We start from the raw sequence: 22,726 nt of genomic DNA, 5'->3' as shown, positions 1-22,726 counted from the left end.
ATAAAGGACAGTGGAGTCAGACCAGAGGAATTCTGCATGTATCTAAATGTTATTGCTTCTGATCTGTCAATTTATCTTGGGGGGGAAAACAGATAATCTTTCATTGCTTTGTACAGAAAACAAAGCAGATTCCTGGCCGAGAGGAGAGGTGAGATGATGTCCCATTTTAGGCCATTCTGGTGAGAGGTACAGTCAGGTACAATGTGGGTAATCAACATATCATTCAGTCCTTAGTTTTATTATGAGTTATAGACATTATTAGAACGGGAAACCTCATTTCATTATATTACCTCCCTCTTCCTTTGTTTGTCTGATAACACCTCAAACATAATTTTGCCATAAACAAAAACAAAAGGAAAATAAAAACTGAATGCTACAATTTTGATTGTCTGAATAACAATCATAAAAAATTTCAACTTGCTTTTAAGCATCGATAAAGTTCTTTTCCATGTATATGTATTACCAGAGATAGTCACACACTGGTATTAATATAATACACTGTGTTATTCAAGATTATAATCAATTATCGCAGAAAAAGAAAAATATTAACTTACAGTATGTAGCGTAGAAAAGGCAAATACTTACTTCACGTTAATGTACCTGAAACACACAGACCACAAATTCAACACGAGTTCTCTGTTCCCAAGAAAGGTTTCCACCAGAGATGCTATATCCTGGGTTTCATATTGGTTATATACTGTGAGAACAGAACACAGCTGGGACAAGGTATCTCACTGTAGTCAGTTTAAAGTGCAACATTAGATTTTTTAAAAGACTAGACATTTATTTTAATTTTTCCCCCTACATTTTCATCAAACTGAATTACACAACATACATTTGGCCCATGTGGTCTTGCGTAAGATTTTCTGGAGAGTAAAAGCAACTCCAAGCCGTGTGGCTTACAAGTCTGTTAGCTGGCATTCTGCTCCACCTCTTAGTTGTTTAATCCATGCCAGTGGATTAAATCTGGTATTTAAGATCGAAATCAGATGCTGCCTGAAAATAAACAGCCGATTCTGCCAAGCCCGGACCCACGCAGGCCAGGAGTTGCCCAACCTTGGAATAAAGAATGCTCTCCTACACAGATTGGGCAGAGGAGATGGCTCACTTATGGGCTTACAATCTGAAAGACCCAGAGAATCAGCCTCTACCTTACATTAATAACACATCAAAATAAATATAGTGATACATCTTGTGTGAGGATAAATGGGTTACATTTAAACTAAATCTCTCCGATATTTGAGTCTTAAATGGTCTAAAAGATCCCTAAGCTACACATTATATCAAAATATAATTTACAGTTTTATAATACAGTAAAATTTGAAAACAACTACTCAAAATACCTAATCTACAGTACTTTCTAATCTTAAATCATTTTGAATTAAATATTTCTGTATTGCTGCATTTGCACCTGTATTTCCTCATTAAATAGTGGTGATATGGTTTTAGATTTAGATTTATTTCTCCAGGATATTGACTATATACAGGACAAACACTACGTCCTGTAATTTCATCCATAAACACTTGATAAACGTAACCACTGGCAACTGTTTCCCTCTGTATGTGTGACATAATGTTTAATGACAAAAAGGCTGGGGCAGCAGGACTTAATGTTTACATCCTGTAGGATTTTGTGGCGCTAGGATGCTCCTGAGCATTTTTAGCATGGCTCCATCTGCTGGACAAAAATATCATGGCAACTAGAAACAACTCCTTACACTAAAGTAGGAGCAGTAGCTCTCAAGTCATCCCTGCAACAAAGTGGGTAGCATGGGGCCTTTCAGGAAGAAACGCTTCTGTCATTTCCTTCTGTAGTGCACGGGCAAAACTTGTGTTCCCTTAGTTATATACAATCAATAGGGTAACTGCCAGACTGACTGACGTGGCCCGGAAAGTGCTTACCCTACCTAAGGCCAAAATATTCAAAACTCCTCTCTCATAGGACTAACTGGAAAATGTTCAATTTGGGCAGTGATCAGTAGAAAACATACTGCTTCTTTCAGTGTCTATTAGCTGCTAGGATATGGCACCACAACCAAAGCTATTCCCATGGTATAGGAGGACCAGGTCTGGAAGGACACTAGCGGGACACTCGACAGCCACTGACCCAACCTCCCACGTAATTTTTCCTAGGACAAGCTAGGGATTCATCTAGGGATCATCACATCCCTGTCATTTAGCCCACAGTCCAAACAAAACACAAAAAGTAATTAATAGTGGTTCTACGGGCAAACCTTGGTAATGCACAAAACTCTAATATCTTAAAACTGTTATTCAGAACCATTGATATGCTATGTTATATAAAAACAAAACAGCTGCACAAAGGCAGTCTTACATTTTCTTATGTCGTTAAATGTCCTGTCCAGTACTTATAATCTACAGACAGGACATAGAAAATAATGTAAAACATATAAAACAGAGTGAGCCTGTTAAACGAGTTTTGTACTTCAGCCAATCTGAGTAGAAAAACAGCCTTTATGATTGCATCTCCAATTAAGGTCAGAGGCCACACAATCAAGGAGGAATAAAACCAAATTAAGAACCAAAAAATATATTTGTTACAATACCGTATGTTCTGAACAACCTAGTTTTTGACACGAACACCTAAATATTCATATTGTAATAGAATAATTATGCGAGAAACTTAATATACTTACTCTGTGTAGAAACTAAAGCTCTCACATATATACGGAATTTAATTTAACCATATACATAGTTTTCAATTATTTATATCGTTCAAACAAAAATCGTACTCATAAATATTACAAATTCTATCAAATATTTAAGCTTAAAAAAATCTAAGACGTACACAGCACTACCCCTACGCCAAGGGTAACCCTGTGTTCCACACTCCTGCTGTCGAGCGTGTTGTAATACGTGCAGCTCAGTGGGCAGTAGACTGAGCTGTGAAGAGGTCAGAGGTCAGGGCCGGGGGCACGGGCATGGTGTTGGTCTACAGAGCGGTTTCCTTCAGGTCGTTGAGGTTTGGCATCCGCAGGCGAGAGGAGCGGCCGAAGCCGTGCCCCTTCTGTTCCGCTTTGCTGGGCATTTGGTCGGGGTAGGTTGTGGCCTCGCCACGGCCGAGAGCTGACGTATGCCAGTTGGACTCCACCTGCCCTGGTAGGGGGTAGCCTGTAGGGCAGCTTTTGGCCTGTGAGGACCCGCTGACGGAGTGACCACGCCCTTCGACAAATCCCCCTTTGGACTGGGGGTTGGGCAGGTGCTGGAAGCGCAGTTCAGACGACGGGGTGTGGTGGGAGGATGAGGAGAGGTGAAGGAGCTTACGTAGAGACTTGAGTGGCTGGGTCTGGGAGGGGTGTGACAAAAAATGTCTTACCAAGTATGATATGGCAGACTCCTGCCTGAAGCTTACTGAGGCATTTCCATTGGTGCTGCCTGCTTCTGTGTCTTGGTAGGTGTCAGATTATTGGCTATTTGGTTTCCATGAGGAAAATTCTGTAATATTTTATTTAAAGCACCCATGTATAATGCATTATAGATACCTTCGTAATGCATTATAATGCATCAGATACCTTCATAATAAATTATAATGCCTTATACTGACCATTAAAATGCATTATGAAGGTATCTATTGTGCATCATAGAAGAGAGCTTCATAGAGCAGTCATAATGCTTAATAAATATGGCTACAATGTGTTATACCTTTTTATAAATACTTATAGCCATGTTTATAATACTTTAAGAATGCATTGCCATGCATTATCAAGGTATCATTAACGCATTATCATGACTGCTTTAAGGAAAGTCTTACTGAAAATTCATCAAAAGCTGGGAGATGAGACTTACAGAGTAAAAACTAATCCTAACGTCTGAGAGCTAGTATTTTTCACCATAAACAGTAGATGTTCACACCCAGAATTTAGGTTCTTCTGTGCCTGATTAAATAAGCAGTTAACGACAGCCTACCTGAGGAGGTACTTCAGTGACCTTCTCTGAAGACCATTCAACATCTCTGTCTCTGTCCCTGTCAAGTTCTCGCTCTCTGTCTCTCTCCCGCTCCCTCTCTTGGTCTCGGTTCTTGTGCCGGCTGCTCTTGTGTGAGGACAGCCTACTGGAGTTCTGTACTAGGGTGTCCTGTCCATCACCAGGAACCTGTTCATCATGTTGGAGAAAAAAATGCTGAGGATGATTACACAAGGGAGGGACAACAAACGACCTTCCAAGCAACACAGGTAACAACATTATCTGGGAGATATTGGGTAGATGGGAGATGCCATGTTGTCAAGGTGCATCCAATTCAAGCCAGGGCACCACTCTGGGGGTGAAAAACATATTCTAACATGAATGTGTTTTTTATGAGACAAATATAGTTAAGATCTTTGATCATCATGCACTTTGAAATAAGAAAATAATTCATTCTTCATTTGAAAGTCTTCAGAACACTTAGACCATGTCAGTTAGAAAGAAAATACCCATTAACAGAAAGAAAATCATTTCAGTATTTAATGGATTGGCTCATTTTTAAAAGCCATTTCACTGTCATGTCATCCTAATTCACCTATTATTCTTCTTTACAGTTTTCAATCTTCAAGCGAAAGATGAGGCTTTTAAAAGACACAGAGATGTCAGACTTCTGTGGGGCAGCGATACGTCAGATGGATAAACTCAAATGGCACTCAAACGCTGAAATGCTCACCGGCTTAAAAGGGATTGCTGGTTTTTGTTCCATTCAGATAAGAGAAAAAGGTGGGCCATTTAATTAATCAGACTTACACTTTCCACACACAAATTCATGTAGTAGAAAAATCATTTCCTTTTATCTCACTGAATCCAATCAGCAAGTTCACAGGCTGAAGCTCCATGTTTCATTCCACGAACCATCCATGTAATCTAAACTGAAAGAAACTAACAAGGGACCTATTATGGTGCTTAGTTGAAGGGTTAGGGTCTCCACTCATTAAAGGGGGTTCAATGGGTTGTACTGGCTGGTTTTGATTATTGGGGGGGGGGGGTTACAACCCTCCCTCCCATAATTTACACCTATGTGTGGAAGACTTTGTTTTGGAACAACTCTGAACTCTTGATTTTAAGGAGATATATTAATTTAAAACAAACTACAGTAAAATCTATTTCAGTAATTGTGTGGAGGATGCATATATTGTGGAAGTTAAAGCCTCGTGTTTAATTTCAGCCTAAATGAGACTCCCTGACCTAAAACCACATTCTTAACAGGGCACTTATATTATTCTAAGGAAGTGCGTAATGTAGGTCAGAAACATCAGAAAACTTTTAGATTTTAGTGTTTGATCTTTCTTGTCGAAACTGCCAATTAGTAGTGGATCATGAAATTTTTTCAATACATTTCGATCTGAAACCTTGCAGTGATGTTGTCATGACCAGGTATTAAAAGCCAGTTTCATAACATCCATCCATCCATTTTCCAAACCGCTTATCCTACTGGGTCGCGGGGGGTCCGGAGCCTATCCTGGAAGTAATGGGCACAAGGCAGGGAACAACCCAGGATTGGGGGCCAGCCCATCGCAGGGCACACTCACACACCATTCACTCACGCATGCACACCTGCAGGCAATTTAGTAACTCCAATTAGCCTCAGCGTGTTTTTGGACTGTCCCCAAGCCAGCTGTAACATATAATCCATCCAGCAGGTCCTGAGTCTGCCCTGGGGCCTTTGCTCAGTGGGACTTTCCGGGAACAAGGCCCTTAGGACGGCATAAATGAACCACCTTCTCTGACCCACAGTGAGTCCAGCAACTTTGTAAAGAAACCTAATTTCAGGTGCCTGGTTCTTCCTGCGAAAATGACAAGCAGCGGGGGAAACTGGGGGCAACACCCACTCCGAACGGCATTGATTTTGTGTTGACAATGTGATCCCAACTTTTAATGAAAACCGAGATGGAAAGGAGATTGCCCACAACAGTGGTATCAGTACCCTATATTCCTGTAGCACCTTGTAACACATGTGGTGGAACTTTGTGTTCTGAGTTCACAAAGCACATGTGGACTGTGTGCATTTTAACCACAAACTCTTAAACAGCTGTGCAAGGGACAAGCATTGACCCACAGCTCTACGACCAGGCCAGAATCTGTACTGTCCCCCCTCAATCCTATGTTTGACCACTGGAGTGTCTTTTCCAATACCCTGATATAGTTTATCCAAGGAAGGGCTGAGGAGTGTGATATCCCCGTAGCTGGAAAATACCCTCTGGTCTCCTTTTTTTAAAAAAATCTGGAGTACCACCTTTTCACGGTCCAACTACTTCTTCTTGCTCTCCACTTGCTTTCCATGCATGTCAACGACATCACCCCAACAACATCTCCAGACACATTTCATATACCTTTGCAGCCTTTCCACTAAGAAGACTTCTGACCACCACAGTCACAGCTGCAGTGATACATTCTAATCCATTTGAAGTTTCCAGCACTGCCTCTCAGGCAGAAAGCAAATCCATCAAGTTGACAAGTTTCTTAAAGTATTCTTTACACCCCTGGACAATATTCCTAGAGCTGGTTAACAATCTGCCACCCCTGCTGATCTCAGCCAGGGCAAGGCCCAGTCTCCCCCTCTTGAAGCATCTAATGTTTTGCCAGAACATCTTTGGGGCCATCTGAGAGTCTCCCTCCATGGCCTCTTCAAACTCCAATATACATACCCTCGCCTCTATGACTGCCTTTGCTGCAGCCTTTCTGGCCAATCAGCTGCCTTTGCCGCAGCCATTCTGGCCAATCAGCACCTTTCTGTGGTCTCAGGAGACCATCATGCAAGCACTGACCTTAAGGCTTCTTTCTTCAGCTTGGCACCTTCCTCACTATTGGTGTCTACCAACCAGTTCTAGGGTTACAGTCATAACAGGCACCAATGGCCTTATTGTTACAACTCTTTGTAGTTTGTAGTAAATGGAGGCAACCTTCTTTCCTACTAGGAAGAGCTGCAGTTAAACAGCACTCAGCCTGGGATTAGCGAGCATCCCCATACCTGCCTGAGGTCTTTCACTACAGGGAGAGGCTCTACTCCTAATTAAGAGGTCAGATTCCGAAGGCCATGCTCGACATGGAAAGGCTGCAATACATCTTGCCAAAACCACTCTATCTCCAGCACTTTTCCCACCAGAAAAGCAATTGTTCCCAAATTGTAATTGTAGCCATTGTCCATGGCTAAGGTGTAATCCAGGGTTGTTCATTGCAGCTCCTGGAGATCTAGCAGATCTTACTCTGGGACGCTCCTGAAGGACCTGATTATCTGTATCAGGTGTGTTAGATTAGGGCTGCTACTAAGCTCTGCTGGGTGGTAGATGTCCAGAAGCAGGACAGAGCAGCTCAGCTCTTATCCTCGTGAATCCTTACCGCTCTTCTCTACAACCCTAACCTTACTGAATCTGAGGCTTTCACCTCTCAGGTGATGAGCTAAGAAGATCATATATAAAATTTGGAAGATACGATTTTAATGTCTGGTTCTGTTTCTATTTCACGCGAGAAATTCTTAGCATAACCTTAAAACAATTTTTAAAACTAAATTTAAATGCAGATATTTTCATAAGAAATCTAGATGCACTCGGCCTTATTCCACACGAACAACCTCATCGTACACACAAAGCCTGGTTCCTGCTCACCGCCTCGTGCCAAATAAACAACCTCACACCAAGAGCACAACCTATTATTCCACATAAACGGCCTTGCTTCATATAGAATTTAGTGATCAGTGGTCATTGTTGACACACCACAGCACACAACAATGAAATGTGTCTTCTGCATTTAACCCATATGTGACATCATGACATAGCAGGGGGCAGCTAATTCAGCGCCCGGGGAGCAGGGCTTGGGGGCGGTGCCTTGCTCAGGGTACCTCAGTGGTGCCTTGCTGGTCAGGGATTCAAACCCATCGAATCCATCTTTCAATTATAAGTGCGCTTCCCTCACCATTAAGCCACCACTGCCCATATAGGGTCACGTTCCACACAAAACTATAAGGTTCTGCACAAATCATTATGCTCCATGCAACCATTTAGTTTCCGTCACTCCAGCACGAACCGTTTGAGACTTCTTCTTTTTCTTCTTTATTGCTCTGAAGAAGCCCTGTTTCTCCTTTTCTTTGGACGGTTCTGGAGGGTTCATGGTCTCTGAGTTATTCCTGAGAAAATGGATTAAAAACACGTCATTGCTTCTGTAATTCAGTACCAGAACATCACGCGGGGGCAGTGTAAGATACTACATTGATTGATTACAAATTTTGTTGACTTAAACTTTAATAAATTTATGCTGTTACAAGACAAATACTTTTTCAAAGCCATTCTCAATTTTATTATATATTTTCTCAAGGGTGGAACATATAATTGATGAAAATTTAGCTGTGAAATACTGAAGGGCTCTTTTCTGTGAATCCATCATGACTCATCAACTAGACAAATGATGCATGATGACAGTGTAAATTTTGATCTAATTACTGATGTCCCCCTCCCCCTCACCGCCGCCCACCCCCACTTGGGTGGGCTGTCGGGCCTCAGCCCACCAATGATTAAGATTTATCCATCTGGCCAAGCTGGTCGGACGGAAATCAGACATGTCCACAACCGTGGTTCCCGTATTTACACGGGGTCTTTTTTGCTCTGTCACAGTCGCCGAATGTAATATTACCACATATGTCTACACTTTCAACAGGCACTAAGAACCAGTTCATGACATCACTAGCAGTTCCCCATTGTGTGAGAGACAACAGAAGCCAGATGAACACATTATACATATATAGGCATTCAGCCCCTCAATAATTATTTTTACAAATACCGTTGAAGCGTTACGTTTCTACAGCGTTTCTGAAGCATTTCTACCCTTTTACCACCATAACTGCTTGGTAAAATTTAAATTAGTTCTTTCCTCTATGCACTAAGGACTAGGGTTACCATATTTGGTGCGATAAAAACTGAGGATTTGTCCAGGGAGCAGAATATTAATAAGTTTTCATGTCTACCAGCCAATCAGGTAGCAGTTCCCTTATGAATATTAATGAGTTTTCCCTAACCACCCTGTAAAGCAAAAATTTGCATCTGGGAAAATCTGGACATATGGTAACATTACAGTTAACTCTCGTTTTACAATCTGCACACAATTGACACAATATAATGTGTATGCAGATCTTTCTAATAAAAGTTACAAAATGCTAAGCTAAAATTAGTTAAACTTCAAGCAAACAATGCCATTCACTGTTCACCACGAAAACAAAAATAAAGTGTCAAGCGCTAATGGTTTCCAGTTGACATCACTCGTGAGCTGCGTGACACATAGGGATGTGCGTATCATTTAATTTTGAAGTTAATGTGTGCATGAGCCTTGCAAACGCCGTGCGATGATACTGGCTGCTGTATATTGAAAATTAGTGCCTTTTCCTGGACTTGCTACTCCACTGTAACTTGCCACATTGGGTCATACTGGTTGCAGCACTGCACTCGGACAAACCGGCGACTTTTAAAAAACTGCTTAGACGCCTGGATAGGGGTCGAAAAAGAGGACGTGTCCAGGGAAACCTGGAGGTCCTGAAACCCTTCTAAGGATGGTATTCCTCTCCAAGCCAGCTGCCTGAAGGGAACTTGACAGTCATTTTTACGACGAATCCCACGAGTCTGTCCGAAATTCAACAACCGAAACGGTATATCTGGGCCCTCCTTCAGCTGGGTGACTGAGCAGGATGAATAATGTCTGACCCCTTTTTAAGAACACAGCTTCGTCCTCCCCTCCGGCCGACGGGAACACTTGTGTCGGCTCACCATGGGTCGAATGTGGTCTGGCGCTTGGAGCTGTTGATCATGGTGCCGCCGTCCCCGGCCACAGCGGATCCCCGGCTCTGGACATTGCTCTCGTGGAAGGTGTTGTCTGGTCGGGGAGACGGCACTGCAGCACACGGCATGAGGCTTGGTCACACAGCTGTCACACACAGGCATGCCCATAGCAGTGATAAGTGGAAGGACCTCTCCATCACCTCCGTACGCACCCCTGTAGAAGCTGCCTATCCGTCTGGGCATGGAGTTGCTAAAGATGGTGCGGCTCTCCTGGGAAGAAACTCCGTCTTCTGTCTGCGGTTCTGGGTACATACCCACCTAGACCAGCAGAAGGGTGTTATTCAGACAACACTGGCACGTCTGCAGGCTGCTAGTTGCATTACCAGCCCCCAAAACTGGTCAATCTGCTCAATAAACTGGGCAAAGATTAACCCCTTACATGACAGGACAGCTGAAGGGAAGGTCTAAGGAGAAAAAGGAAACAAGTTCACCAGGGAAACTAATGTTATATCAATAACTAAACAACGAGCAGATGCATATCCTGTCTATCCCAGATAAATATAAAGACAAACATGTTACAAAATGAATGTTCGCCATAATGCACTTCTTTGGAAAAACACAAAGGCAAGAGATATAATCACATGAGGCAAACTACGAACTAAAAATATGACGAGGCAAAAAAACGAAGTGAAATATCTGATGTCCGTGTCGGGACAGAGTGGTGACGTCTTCCGATAGGGTGATCGTCATTGTGGCCCGAGTGTCAAGAGGTGACAGTAGTGCGGACCTCGTTTTTTTGGCGTTGTGTGTGAAATGGTGCTGAAGTGTCCCGCGTGGACTCTTTAATCGGGGGTCTGGTGTGCGTCACATCTGTGGAGGACGGGTCACTCTGTTGACAAAATTAACAGCACATGACACGCATAGCCAGCGAAAGGCTGTGATAAGCAGAGATGAGAACGCAAGAGAGCACCAGTACTGGACTCTTTCTTTCGAGACACGGGACCACAGGCTTAATGAATGCTGCGACTACAGAGCCCTGAGATGTATAACGTGACGTCCAACAGCTCCAAAGACATGTCAGTAACATACTGTTGTAATCGGACATGACAGCATAAGGCACGGTAACAAGCAGCTCAATGTACTGGACTTCGCCTATAAATATGGACCAATCAAGCCCTTCCTGCTAATAACAGCTGAATCGCACTCATTTGGCTGAATGATTTAAGTATGTAAATATGCATCAGGGCTCTGTAATCTGCAATAAGTCTCAGCAAAAGCTATGAAATATCAAGCTTCTTATCTCTCAAAATAAGAAAAGGACAGACAAAAGCAGTGTATTAGCAATCTTAGCCACGGCGACACAAAACAAGCTGTGCTAGCTTAAGCTTGGCCTGTCCGTGGATCTGCTGGGAGACTGTGTTCCTCAAAGGGTCCAGGGGAGCTGGAAGCCAGAACCTTAGAGATGGCAGTAACAGTTCTGTGAATGACAGCTACACAGTGTAGACCTTGTGTCGCGGAGATGCTGGGCGCGGGGAAATCTATGATGGGCGCCTGTGCCCCTTTCCGGCAGAGTGTGTGTGTTTGAGAGGTCAAGGGGGCACGAGAAGTCGCCGGACACTGACCCTCTCGTCCGTGCAGTCCTCTCTGGATGAGCCTAATGAGTGGTGGGTCAAGGTTCGGTGCTGCAGCTGAGGAGAGAGGAGCTGCAGGCTGCTGGCACGGGTAGATAACCCCTGGCCCACCGTCAGACTCGTCACGTCTGGCCTGTGCACCCTCTGTCTCTCACGTCGCACATACATGGAGTGCCGGTGGGGGCGCTGCTGAGAGGAGAAGGGGCTGGTGTAGCCCAGGCCATAGGGGTACGATTCGTGGGGGGCAGAGAGAGAGTGTCCATGCCCCCCTCCCCCACTAGTGTCCAGGAGCTCGGATGATTTGCCATCCTCCAGGTTTTTGTGGCGGGTGGAAGAGCGCCGAGAGTCCAGGGTGCTACGGCCAGATGGGCTCGGGGCTGGCCAGTCCCGGTGCCGGACCGACGGGCTGGACTGAGCATTCAGATCCAGGCAGCTGGAAGGAAAGTAGCAGGAGCTCTGTGCATCGCTCAGATTGCCCACTGATTTGGCATCGGTAAGCGTCCCATGGCTCTTGGACAGGTTCATGTAGGACGATGAACTTTTAGTGGAGGAAGGCATGGACGCGTGGGAGGACTCCACGTAGCCATGCCGGCTATGCTTCTCACCGGACTGAAGCGTGCTCGTCTTGCCCTCGGTGAAGGAGTGCTGGCCCTTCTGGGAGCGAGAAGAGCCCTTCAGGTACTTGGTGCCGGTACCGTCAGCAGCCTTCTGCCCCGTGTTGAAATCAAACTCTTTGCCCTTGGTGTCCTTGGGGCTGAGAAGGTGAGGCTGGTTGTTGTTAGCCAGGTCCTTGCTGCAGGAGGCTGAGCGGTTCAGGGACTGATAGGATTTAGGGTGCAGTGTAGGGCTGAGACTGGAGGAGGCAGGCATGTTCCCATTGAGAAAGTTGTCATTGTTGGGGTGGAGATCGTCATGGCGATGCAGGCTGGAGCAATCCTTGCTGCTGGAGCGATGATGCCCTGAGCTCTTGCTTCCATGGGTCCTATGGAAAACCGACAGGTTATGAGAATAGCTGCTGCACTGAGAGAAGACAGGACAGGACAGGACACAACAGGACACTACAAGACAAGATAAGACTTTATTGATTCATGTATAGGAAATATCATCGTCTAGTAGCATAGAAATACAACAAATGATCAAGTAAGCAGAAATGAACACAAGAAAAGATAACAAAAGAAGTAGACAATAAATACGTAAAGGAAAATAAGTAATAACATAAGCATAAATTTATTAGTTAGAATTTGGTATAACACAGGTTACGCTGTTGTTATGTTGTTGTTCTGTGCACTTTATAGTTCGTCCCGTCCTGTATTGTTTGTCTAATGTACGCAAGGGACAGTGGGAAACGTAATCTCTCTATCTTTATATGGCATGTACATGTAAAGGAATTCACAATAAAACTGACTCTGACTCTGATAAAAGTCAACATAAGTAAGAGAACTAACGATGGTCAAAAGGTAACGATGGTCAATGTGTTCCCCAATAATAACTCCACACTTTACTTGAGGGGACATTAGTCACGTAGTAGTACATCCTTACTTAATGCATTAATTAACTAGTAATTAAGTGTTAGTTAAGATCTGATCCCATGGCTTGTTCATCATTAATTAATCATGACAGTTTATCTATTTTATTCAGTCACTATATTAGTCAGCAGTTAACTAAATAGTTAATAATGATAAGACTTCACCAGCAGAGTTACCTTATCCCACTGTTTCCCGATTCAGTCCTTAGGGACCCATAGCCAGTCCACATTTATGCTCCCACCGAAATCCCAGTCAGACAGTCCACATTTATGCTCCCACCGAAATCCCAGTCAGACAGTCCACATTTATGCTCCCACCGAAATCCCAGTCAGACAGTCCACATTTATGCTCCCACCGAAATCCCAGACAGTCCACATTTATGCTCCCACCGAAATCCCAGTCAGACAGTCCACATTTATGCTCCCACCGAAATCCCAGTCAGACAGTCCACATTTATGCTCCCACCGAAATCCCAGTCAGACAGTCCACATTTATGCTCCCACCGAAATCCCAGTCAGACAGTCCACATTTATGCTCCCACCGAAATCCCAGTCAGACAGTCCACATTTATGCTCCCACCGAAATCCCAGTCAGACAGTCCACATTTATGCTCCCACCGAAATCCCAGTCAGACAGTCCACATTTATGCTCCCACCGAAATCCCAGTCAGACAGTCCACATTTATGCTCCCACCGAAATCCCAGTCAGACAGTCCACATTTTGCAAAAACAAGAACTGCCTGTGGGTCTACATGGACCGGATGGGGAAACGCTGTCTTATCCAAAGGTATAAAAAAAGTGTCTAGGGTTACTGCAGTCCTTTACTGGCACCATGCTGCAGCAGAAACATGCAGTCAGCATGCTGACTTCTGACCTGACCTGTTGGAGGTGTTGTTGTCATTGTGGTGGAGCTTCTTCTTTAAGGAGCGGACAGGTGTAGGCGAAATTGGGTTGGACCGGTCTGTCACACGTTGGGTCTGAAAGGCATGATGGTTCAGGCTCTGCTCAGTCAGATAGCGCTCCGACGGGGTCAGCAGCAGGAGGTTCTGATGATGAAACACAACCAAGATCAGTCTAATTAAGAGCAATCGCAACTGACAAGTCAGAGCACAGGTGTGACTCTGATAACCCTAAAAAGGCCAGCTTTTCCGCCCTAATGTGCCACGTCAAACTGGAAGCTTTCACAATTTTGTACCACACTGTGGTTGTCATTATGACCTATAAAAGTAATTAATATGAATCACCTTCATTGTCATAAACAGAACACCTGTGAATGCGTATCTCTAATGTTCATAACATAACAACTGTATGTCTGACCTCTGTCTTTAGTTCTGTTAATGGCTGTTTCTCTTTGTGGGCTAACAGTGAGTGGTGACTGAAACAGAACCCCCTTCATCTGCAAAAACTTCGCGGAGCATCAATGCACAAAATCTGTAGAATCTGGTACATCACACAATCTATAGGGTAAAGCTGAAACGTCAGGTCCATTATTCATTTTTTGTATAATTTTAGAGGTGAGTCACTTCAGATGAGTTTCTGAGCTCATTACTGAATTATACGGTCTGATTCATTCCCACTTAAAACAGAGGAAAAATACCCCAAAGCCACCCATGATATTTCAGTGTTTGTGGCTGTGACCTTTCACGAAAACATCCATTTCTCAGTAGAAAGACTGGAACTGCAAGACAGTGGGCCGTCACATGACAGCAGCACTTAAAGAAAACACTGGCAGAATTCTAAGTGACCCGCTGGTGTTGGATTAGTCATCCATTAGAGCAATCAGTGGGGGGAAATGTGCTTTTGCATTAAACCGATTAATATCACTGAATTCAGAAAACATGAAGCGGCGTTCACCAAAGCCTCTCCTGTTTGGCCATTCTTCAGGTACAGACACACAGAGGAAATTAATTCACTGGAACATTATGTGGGCATAAAGGATATAAACAGATTTTACTGAAAGTTCCAACCTGAATTCCAGGAACAAAAAAAAAAAAATGCAACATGCGGCAGCCAACAGAAACCCTGTATGAGCTAAAGGCCATTTCAACAAGTGAAAAGGAGAAAAACTTTACCCACTTGTCTGACACCTGATTCTGTAACGTCAGCTGACCCAACACTTTGACTGGAGCACAGCACTCACTGATACCGTGCAAGGAGGCTTGTCGCTATCCCAAAGGAGCCACAGATTACTCCATCAGACACCCAGTGCTCCCTGAGGGATACGGCAGTTCTGTCCCACTTCCTTGTCTAATTAAAAACACTGACACCATCCATCTGCAAACCTCCCATGAGGTAAGTTGGGGCCTGGAGGAAAAATCAAGTATCCACTACCCCACTTGTCAATTGCCTGTGTGCACGAAGTAGCGCGTTAGTCCGGCAAGAGAGAAGCCATCGCCTACCTTTAGCAGATCCAGCATGACGGCACCTATGATACCCTGGTACCTCCTCTCCAGGGTCTGAGGGTGACTCACTGTAGGGAACTGCAATACACACAACAGAGCCAATCATACACTGTAACACACACAAGAGAATCAGTCATAAACTGCAACATACATATAAGACAGCCAATCACAAACTGTAACATACACACAAGAGAGCCAATCATAAACTGTAACACACACACGAGAGCCAGTTATAAACTGTAACATACACACAAGAGCCAATCACAAACTGTAACATGCACTAGACAATAATAGACTGTAATATATGCACGAGAGCCATAAACTGCAATAACGCCACCTTGAATTGAAAACCACAAAAGAACCAGTAATTATCTACAATACAAAACATTCAAACTGAAACAACACAAAAACCATCATAAATATGAATTCAAATGACAAACTCAATCCTTTCAAATAAGAAAACTGAGATGCTAAACGGCAATCACACGCACTGTCACGAATGCAACAAAGGCTGAGATAAATAGTTGTCTTTGTATTTCAATACTCACACAACATAGGAAATATACATACAATTGAACCTCTTTTACACAAATGCTTGTTAAAAGCTTAAGAAGGGGAGATATCTCAGTCCGTATATTCTTGCTATACTTGTCTTCAGGAGATTCTTCTAGCCAATGCAGTTCGTACATAAATGAACAACCGAAGACTTAGTCAACACAGATTAAGATCCTTACCCAAGACTACAACAGTTGAGTAAAAATCCCATTTTTGGGATTTAATATATTAACCTGTACATGGACTAAATATGCATGGAAACTCTGGGTACAAGGGGGCTCAACCCTAACCCTAACCCTCATGTATGATGGCGATACCACTCGTATTTGGAAGTTACTAATATCAACTAATATCAAGGTTGGCATTGCAAATCCAGTACTGATACCAATATCCAGGTGGTGGATGATAAAATTTGTTGGGTGGGGGCGCCCTAAAAATCATCCCTTATGATTGTAGTCGATGTCCTGCTTTCTGTAATTATATAAACATTTAAATTAGCAGGTCAAAAAAAAAAACACACACAAAAAAACAATATTTTAATATCAGCAGCAACTCTTGACATAAAACATTGAGATCGACGCAGAAATATTGCAGGTCGATCTGCACATCCTTAATAGATACTTGTTGACCGTTAAGCCAAGCTGGAATCCAAATCATACCCAGCCAGGCGTACTCTTCTTATGCAATGGAAAGGTACGCATGTCAAACAAGACAAAACCATAAGCTCAAACCATTATTCACCAAAAGCAGATTCAGTCAGCAGTACCTCAACATAACATGGAGCTCAACAAGTATCGACTGGTGCTAACAATGCAGTGGTTGTGGTTTTGAATCACAGCGAAACACATAAACTATAAAGCTTCTATAAGGCATTTTGGATAAAAGCACCCTGTAAACGTAACGAGTGAGCAAGACCGTTTGGTTAGATGACATGTGTAGCAGTTAGGCACATTAATGATCGTACATTGTTGTCTTATTTTATTAAATTTGCCTTTGCTATTAAACTAATTTACTGTAAGCTTTGGTATGCTTCAGTGAGATACTAGCTACTCTAAGAATTCTTGGCACTTATCCCATTGTCAATCGTCAAACACAACGGCTGCTGTGGTAAAAACAATGAATATTCATTATATTTTATCCAACCCACCAGCATAGTGCTAGCACTTCTGCGATTAAAAAACCCTGTTAAATAATGAAATTTCTCAGTGTAAGGGTGTTATAAAAAAGAAAGAAAAAATATATATATATATATATATATATATTTTTTTTTTTTTTTTTTGCAAAAATGTCCCTTTTTGAAATTCAGTGTTTTTTTTGTGAAATTAGCCATTTAGCCTCTTTCACCCGCATTAATTTTGCTCGACGTGTCCGCGTGCTTGCTGATGGAGGTGTCCCACTTTTCTGTGACGGACAGGCTTTGACCGCCATGCTCCTCTCCATCACTGTCACCGTAAGGCGTCTTCTGGGGACCATGAAAAATCACCAGCCGCCGTGACCCTCTTAGCGACACGGGCGTCGCTGAATCGGAGAGCTCTGAAACGAGGCCTGCCTGCTAGCACTGAGCCTTCCTGGCCCCCCGTCCCCTGTGTGTGGGTCACACATCATCGCAGTGGGCAGACACATGTTCTTATTATCTCTGGTCCTGCAGCACTCTCTTCACCCCCTGCTAAGTTACCACACAACAAGAATATTTCCATCTTCATCACACAATCAAGTCACAAATCTTTTTGCCAAAGGAGCCTCCAACTCCTCTATTCCTTAAAACATAATCTCAGGAAAATGTGAATGTTGTGAATAATCTCAGTCTTTCAGAACAGGGTTTTCGGTATAAGTGGCCCCATATGTAAATGGTAGAAAAGGGTATTTTATAAAATCCAGGCTGGTGCTCCTCTTTTTGGCTATTTGTGCCCTACTTCCAGCTCAGTGGCCTTGATATGATATAAAAAAGGGTTACACCCGTCCCCCCTCCGACTTCGCCCTCCGCCCTGGTTTCTGTTGCTTCCCAATGTCAGCTCTATCCGGCCGACCGCATGGAGAGACCAACTCTCCTCCCCGGGAAGTGCAGACACCTCATTCCCTGCCCGCGACCAGGGGAAAAGTTCGTCCGGAGTGCCGCGCTCCGGAAAGTGGGTACAGAACTGGCCAGGTGATTCTTCACATGTGTATAAGAATCAAGTAGGGGGAAGAATATTACATCTGTTAGTTAGGGCTGGACTCCGGCTTGTGAAATGAAACACTGCCCCCACTTCACAGTGACACTTACAGCTACATGCTGAAAACCTCGCAGAAAATGGCATGAAAAAAATAACAAATTCATTTTTAAAACCCACAAAAATGTGTAAAACTGTAGAGGCTACTGGAAAAAAATAAACATTCTAAGCTAATGATCATCATCATTCAATCCATCCAATCCAAACCTAACGTCTAAATATTTCCGTATTTTTCACTGGGCCCCCCCCCCTCAACCCCAACATGAGTATCCTCTATGAGGAGCTGCTGCTCGTCCCTTGACACGCTCCCGGCCTTCCCTGCAGGTGTGTGTAATGTGTCATGCTTGCGGAACCAGCACGGCAGCTGTGTGCCGCGCTCGCAACACAGCCGATGACGAGCCCCAGGGCCGCGCCGTCTGCCAGCCGCTTCCGGAGCTGGGGGGGGGCAGGCGCTCAGGCCGTGAGTCACCACCATCCCGTTTGTTCCGGTACGGGAAACTCAGCCAGGTGGCGACAGAGACAGAGGCGATGGAGAGAATTTTGGAGTGGGGGGGGGGGGGGGTGTGAGAGAGAGAGAGAGAGAGGGAGGGAGAGAGAGAGAAAAAGAGAGAGAGACAGAGAGAGAAAGAGAGAGAGAGAGAGAAGGAGAGAGAGAGACAGAGAGAGAAAGAGAGAGAGAGGGAGAGAGAGAGACAGAAAAAGAGAGAGAGACAGAAAAAGAGAGAGAGACAGAGAGAGAAAGAGAGAGAGAGAGAAAGAGAGAGAGAGAGAGAGAGAGGCCGCCCACCCGCAGGCCATGGAAGCGGGGGTTGTTGTAAAACAGCTTCATCTGCTCAGGTGGCAGAGGCCCTAGCACCCTCTGGATGGTGTACAGCTGGTCGATCTCGCTCTCCCCTGGGAACAGGGGCTGCCCGTCACTCAGCTCCCCAAGGATGCAGCCCACAGACCACATGTCCACAGCCTTTCCGTATGGAGCCCTAAAATAGACAGGGGCGCCTGTTAGCATTAGCTATTAGCGAGTGCTAAAGTGCAGGCTGCAGTGCTTCAACTAGCTGAAACTTCCTAAACCTACATGCATGCAGTCGATTTATGCTATTTGAACCTGTTGTGGGCGAACCAGGATATTAATTATTGGCACCCCGCAAAATTTTAGCAGTACATGAAGAGGCAAGCATGTGAGGTAAAGTACAAAGAGACATCTGATGGATTCCAAAGCGAGGGAAAGCGAGAAAGGTTCCTAAGGCTCCAAGTGAGGAATGAAAGATCTGAGCCGAGACACTCAACATCAGCTAGAACATGAGATATGACTGTGTGGGAGGAATTTAAATATCAAGAGAAATTCTGAAACACTGCGGTCCCTCCCGATCTGACAGTGCTCGTAATCTCTAAGCCAAGCTGGACACCGTGACTGTGTCAGGTAGCTTAGGACATCCTGGTCAAACTTGATGCAATCAACAACATTACTTCCAGAGCATTTCTGCAAAAAAAAAAATACTAGTCACAGAACTGAAGCTTGGTAGATAGAGGCGGACATTTCAGGTCCATAAAGTCAAAATCCAGACCAGGATTTTGTTTCAACCAACCAGTAGAGCACTCTGTGACTGTGACTCTTTATGCTCAATTGGTTGGTTGAAACAAAATCCTGGTCTGGATTTTGACTTTCTGGACCTGAAATGTCCGCCTCTGCTAGTAACCTAAAACACAGATAAATAGGTCATTTGATATGGCAGGGATGGTTGCTCCTTTTAAGACCTCCGCTGGGTCAGTGTGCAGAGAACCCTGTCACGGTACTCACCCCAGCAGCAGCTCTGGGGAGCGGTACCACCTGGTGGCCACATACTCTGAGTAGTTGGCATTGTCTCCCTCTGATAGATTGCGTGCAAAGCCTGGGGGGGGGGGGGGGGGGGGGGGCACACAGCAGGTAGAAAGTAAGAAGCGACAAACTGTGAGGTAAGTGTCTGCTGTACCAGTGCTCATGACTGACAAGCACTGCGGCCGTCAGCTATTGTGAAGCCATTCGCTTCCACTGATAATTCGATTAAATTATTATTTATATATATATATATATATATCAGAGACTCCCCAAGCCACTTTACATAGGTGGGTTATAATACATTACTGCATTAATTACATAGAAAAATGCAAAAAGGAGAAAAAAGCCAGATGACAACAGAGGAGAAGAACCAAAAACATCCAAGTAGGGAAAAAAAACCCTCTGCATTACTTATGGCCATTGGCAGTAATTACGACATTGGCAGTAATTACGATGTTTTTTACTGGTAATTTAGTGACCAAAAGGCATGTCAAATAAATAATTCTGACCAAGGTGAAACAGAAAGATGGACAAGAGAGTAAATACAGCAAAGACAGCCCCAAAGCGCCCTGGGAATCTACCCATTCCCAGAGCTACACTTAGATACAAAACCTCACACTTCGCTAGTCTGATAGCCAGAGCAAACTCAGTCATTGGGAGACAGTGATGTCAACGTTGAGGGGTGGGGTCTCCCACCACCATTGTGTCATGTGACTCTATTTATAGAGAGGGTGGCAATTTCACCTACCGAAATCGCACAGCTTAAGAATGTCGGTGGAGCTGATGAGGAGATTTTCAGGCTTAATATCTGCAGTGGAATGACAGACAGGCATTTTTTAACGTTACAACATTAGGCTTAAACGTTAAAACATTACACCTATCGACAGCAATCTGCAAGACTGCTTCGCTAGTTGTAATCATGGCAGTGTAGAGAGTACATCCATCTTCTAAATCTTTATTTGGGTCTGGGTCACGGGAGGGGGTCTGGAGCCTATCCTAGACATCATGGGGCACAGCTGAGAGGGGATACCGGTTGATTACAGGGCACATAAACACTCAATGGGAAATTTAGAGACACAAATTAGCCTAACTGCATGATTTTGGACTGCAGGAGCATTTCAACACTGGGAGGGGAATGGAACCTAGCAGAGGTGGGATTCAAACCCCAAATCCAACAGGTATAAGGCTACGAACTAAGGTTCATAAAAATACTTGGGTACAAGGACAGCTGAAGCTGGTCCAGGTCGCTGGCAGGACTCCCTTACCCCTGTGGACAATGTCGTTCTTGTGGCACCAGTGAATAGCTTTGATCAGTTGATAGATGTAGGTCCTCACTTTGTCCGGTGACACACCATTGGGCAGTTCCTCCAGCAGCTCCAGCATGTTCTGCCGAAGTCAAGAGCCACACAGTAACGGCTGCGACACATTAGTCGCAGGTCTGGCACAGGCTCAAACCGTAAAGCGGCCTAACGGTGTATGAAATGGGCAGCACAGGTCCCTTCGGTTCAGTTCAGGTGGCACATTCTGCTAATGTGTGGAATTAGCTGTAGCTTTAGCCCGGCTTAATGATAAATTTGCATAACATGCAGGGAGCCAGGTTAAGAACGTCCGACTTGCTCGTACATACGGACAGAACACCATCAATAAAAATTCAGATTGAGTACAATGGCTCACAATAACAAATGCACCACTACGAGAAAAAAATGTGCAGCTTCAGTGATTCGTCGGTTCGAGGTTACATTACAGCACCATATGTAGTTACTTGTATTTGTATTTGTAAGTGTTTCTTCAGTTTTTTATGTCCATAGAAAGTTAAAATACATGGTATATTTATAACAAGACAAACATTTGACTAACTGGCGCTAAATAATAACTGCATATACCTGTTCCAACTCACCTACAAATTTACCTTAAAAGACAGACTTAGCGAATGCATCTCGTTTGTAACTTGTATTCTCATAGACTGCCTGTATTCTCATAGACTGCCTGTATTCTCATAGACTGCCTGTATTCTCATAGTGGCTGGTAACCCTTTCCATGTAAAACTGAATGCTACACAATTGCACTCAACACACTTTAAAATTCATCATGTGCTGATACGCCTAGAGGGAAGTCCAATTCACCGATTCATGTTTAACATGCCAGGTTCACCCTTTGGGCTACATGTCTCCAGTTTTGTTTATTTTCCAGTTGACATGGTGTCTAAGTGACCTGTAATGACTTCACTGTTACATACAGGGGTATATTAAGACTAGAGAGAGCAGAATAATGTGCTTTGTGTACTTCAGTGTCAGGAAACTTTTGTCTTCATCTCACTGTGTTTGTAGGTTTTACACCTGGAGCACTAGATGAAATTAGATTTGGCGCTAATAATAGCATCACTAAAGCAATTTAGCTTTGAGGTGCAGTGAAAACCAGCAGAGCCTCTGAACTTCATGGAACCAGCATTGCTAATTGTTGGTTTATCCTGCATGGTTTATTATACAAGCGTAATAATATAATACAGTAAAATTCAGGACAGGTTATTTTTTCAGTTCTTCACTAGTGGAAGGGGCCGATCCACTCACATTTATACTGATAAGCAGACAACCTGAAGCGAGGTGGTAATGAGATAGATGTTAGCCGCTAGCGTAGCGCAGCCTGCTTGCTGCATACCTTCTCCACATACTCAAAGACCAGGTAGAGCTTGCCCCTCCTGCGGAACGCGTCCTTGAGCTCCACAATGTTCTCCTGCTTGAGGGTGCGCAGCATCTTAAGCTCCCGTAGTGTGGTCTCCTTGACCTCCTCATTCTCTGAGAGGGGGAGAGGTGTGGGCCAAGTGAGGACACAGGGCTGACGGCAGCC

General features: G+C 44.1%; 1 protein-coding gene across 3 annotated transcripts in view; it reads right to left on the bottom strand.

The window, feature by feature from the left end:
* Nucleotides 1-217: 217 nt before the first annotated feature.
* LOC125710125 (cyclin-dependent kinase-like 5) overlaps nt 218-22,726 on the bottom strand; it is a 53,386-nt gene continuing 30,877 nt past the window's right edge. For 2 of the 3 annotated variants that reach the window (XM_048979447.1, XM_048979445.1), the window contains exons 5-18: nt 22,538-22,674; nt 21,148-21,268; nt 20,631-20,690; nt 19,865-19,955; nt 18,857-19,046; nt 15,302-15,382; nt 13,782-13,948; nt 11,369-12,359; nt 10,534-10,635; nt 9,959-10,064; nt 9,735-9,858; nt 8,008-8,107; nt 3,928-4,113; nt 218-3,307 (exon numbers count right to left, since the gene is read on the bottom strand). In XM_048979447.1, the coding sequence (XP_048835404.1) occupies nt 2,954-3,307; nt 3,928-4,113; nt 8,008-8,107; nt 9,735-9,858; nt 9,959-10,064; nt 10,534-10,635; nt 11,369-12,359; nt 13,782-13,948; nt 15,302-15,382; nt 18,857-19,046; nt 19,865-19,955; nt 20,631-20,690; nt 21,148-21,268; nt 22,538-22,674 (2,810 nt within the window). In that variant the 3' untranslated portion in view covers nt 218-2,953. The remainder of the gene's footprint in view (nt 3,308-3,927; nt 4,114-8,007; nt 8,108-9,734; nt 9,859-9,958; nt 10,065-10,533; nt 10,636-11,368; nt 12,360-13,781; nt 13,949-15,301; nt 15,383-18,856; nt 19,047-19,864; nt 19,956-20,630; nt 20,691-21,147; nt 21,269-22,537; nt 22,675-22,726) is intronic. The other variant, XM_048979448.1, reaches the window with a different exon arrangement.

Source organism: Brienomyrus brachyistius, chromosome 16 (genome assembly GCF_023856365.1).
Source record: "Brienomyrus brachyistius isolate T26 chromosome 16, BBRACH_0.4, whole genome shotgun sequence".
Classification (NCBI taxonomy): Eukaryota; Metazoa; Chordata; class Actinopteri; order Osteoglossiformes; family Mormyridae; genus Brienomyrus; species Brienomyrus brachyistius.
This window is presented reverse-complemented; position numbering and strand designations above follow the sequence as displayed.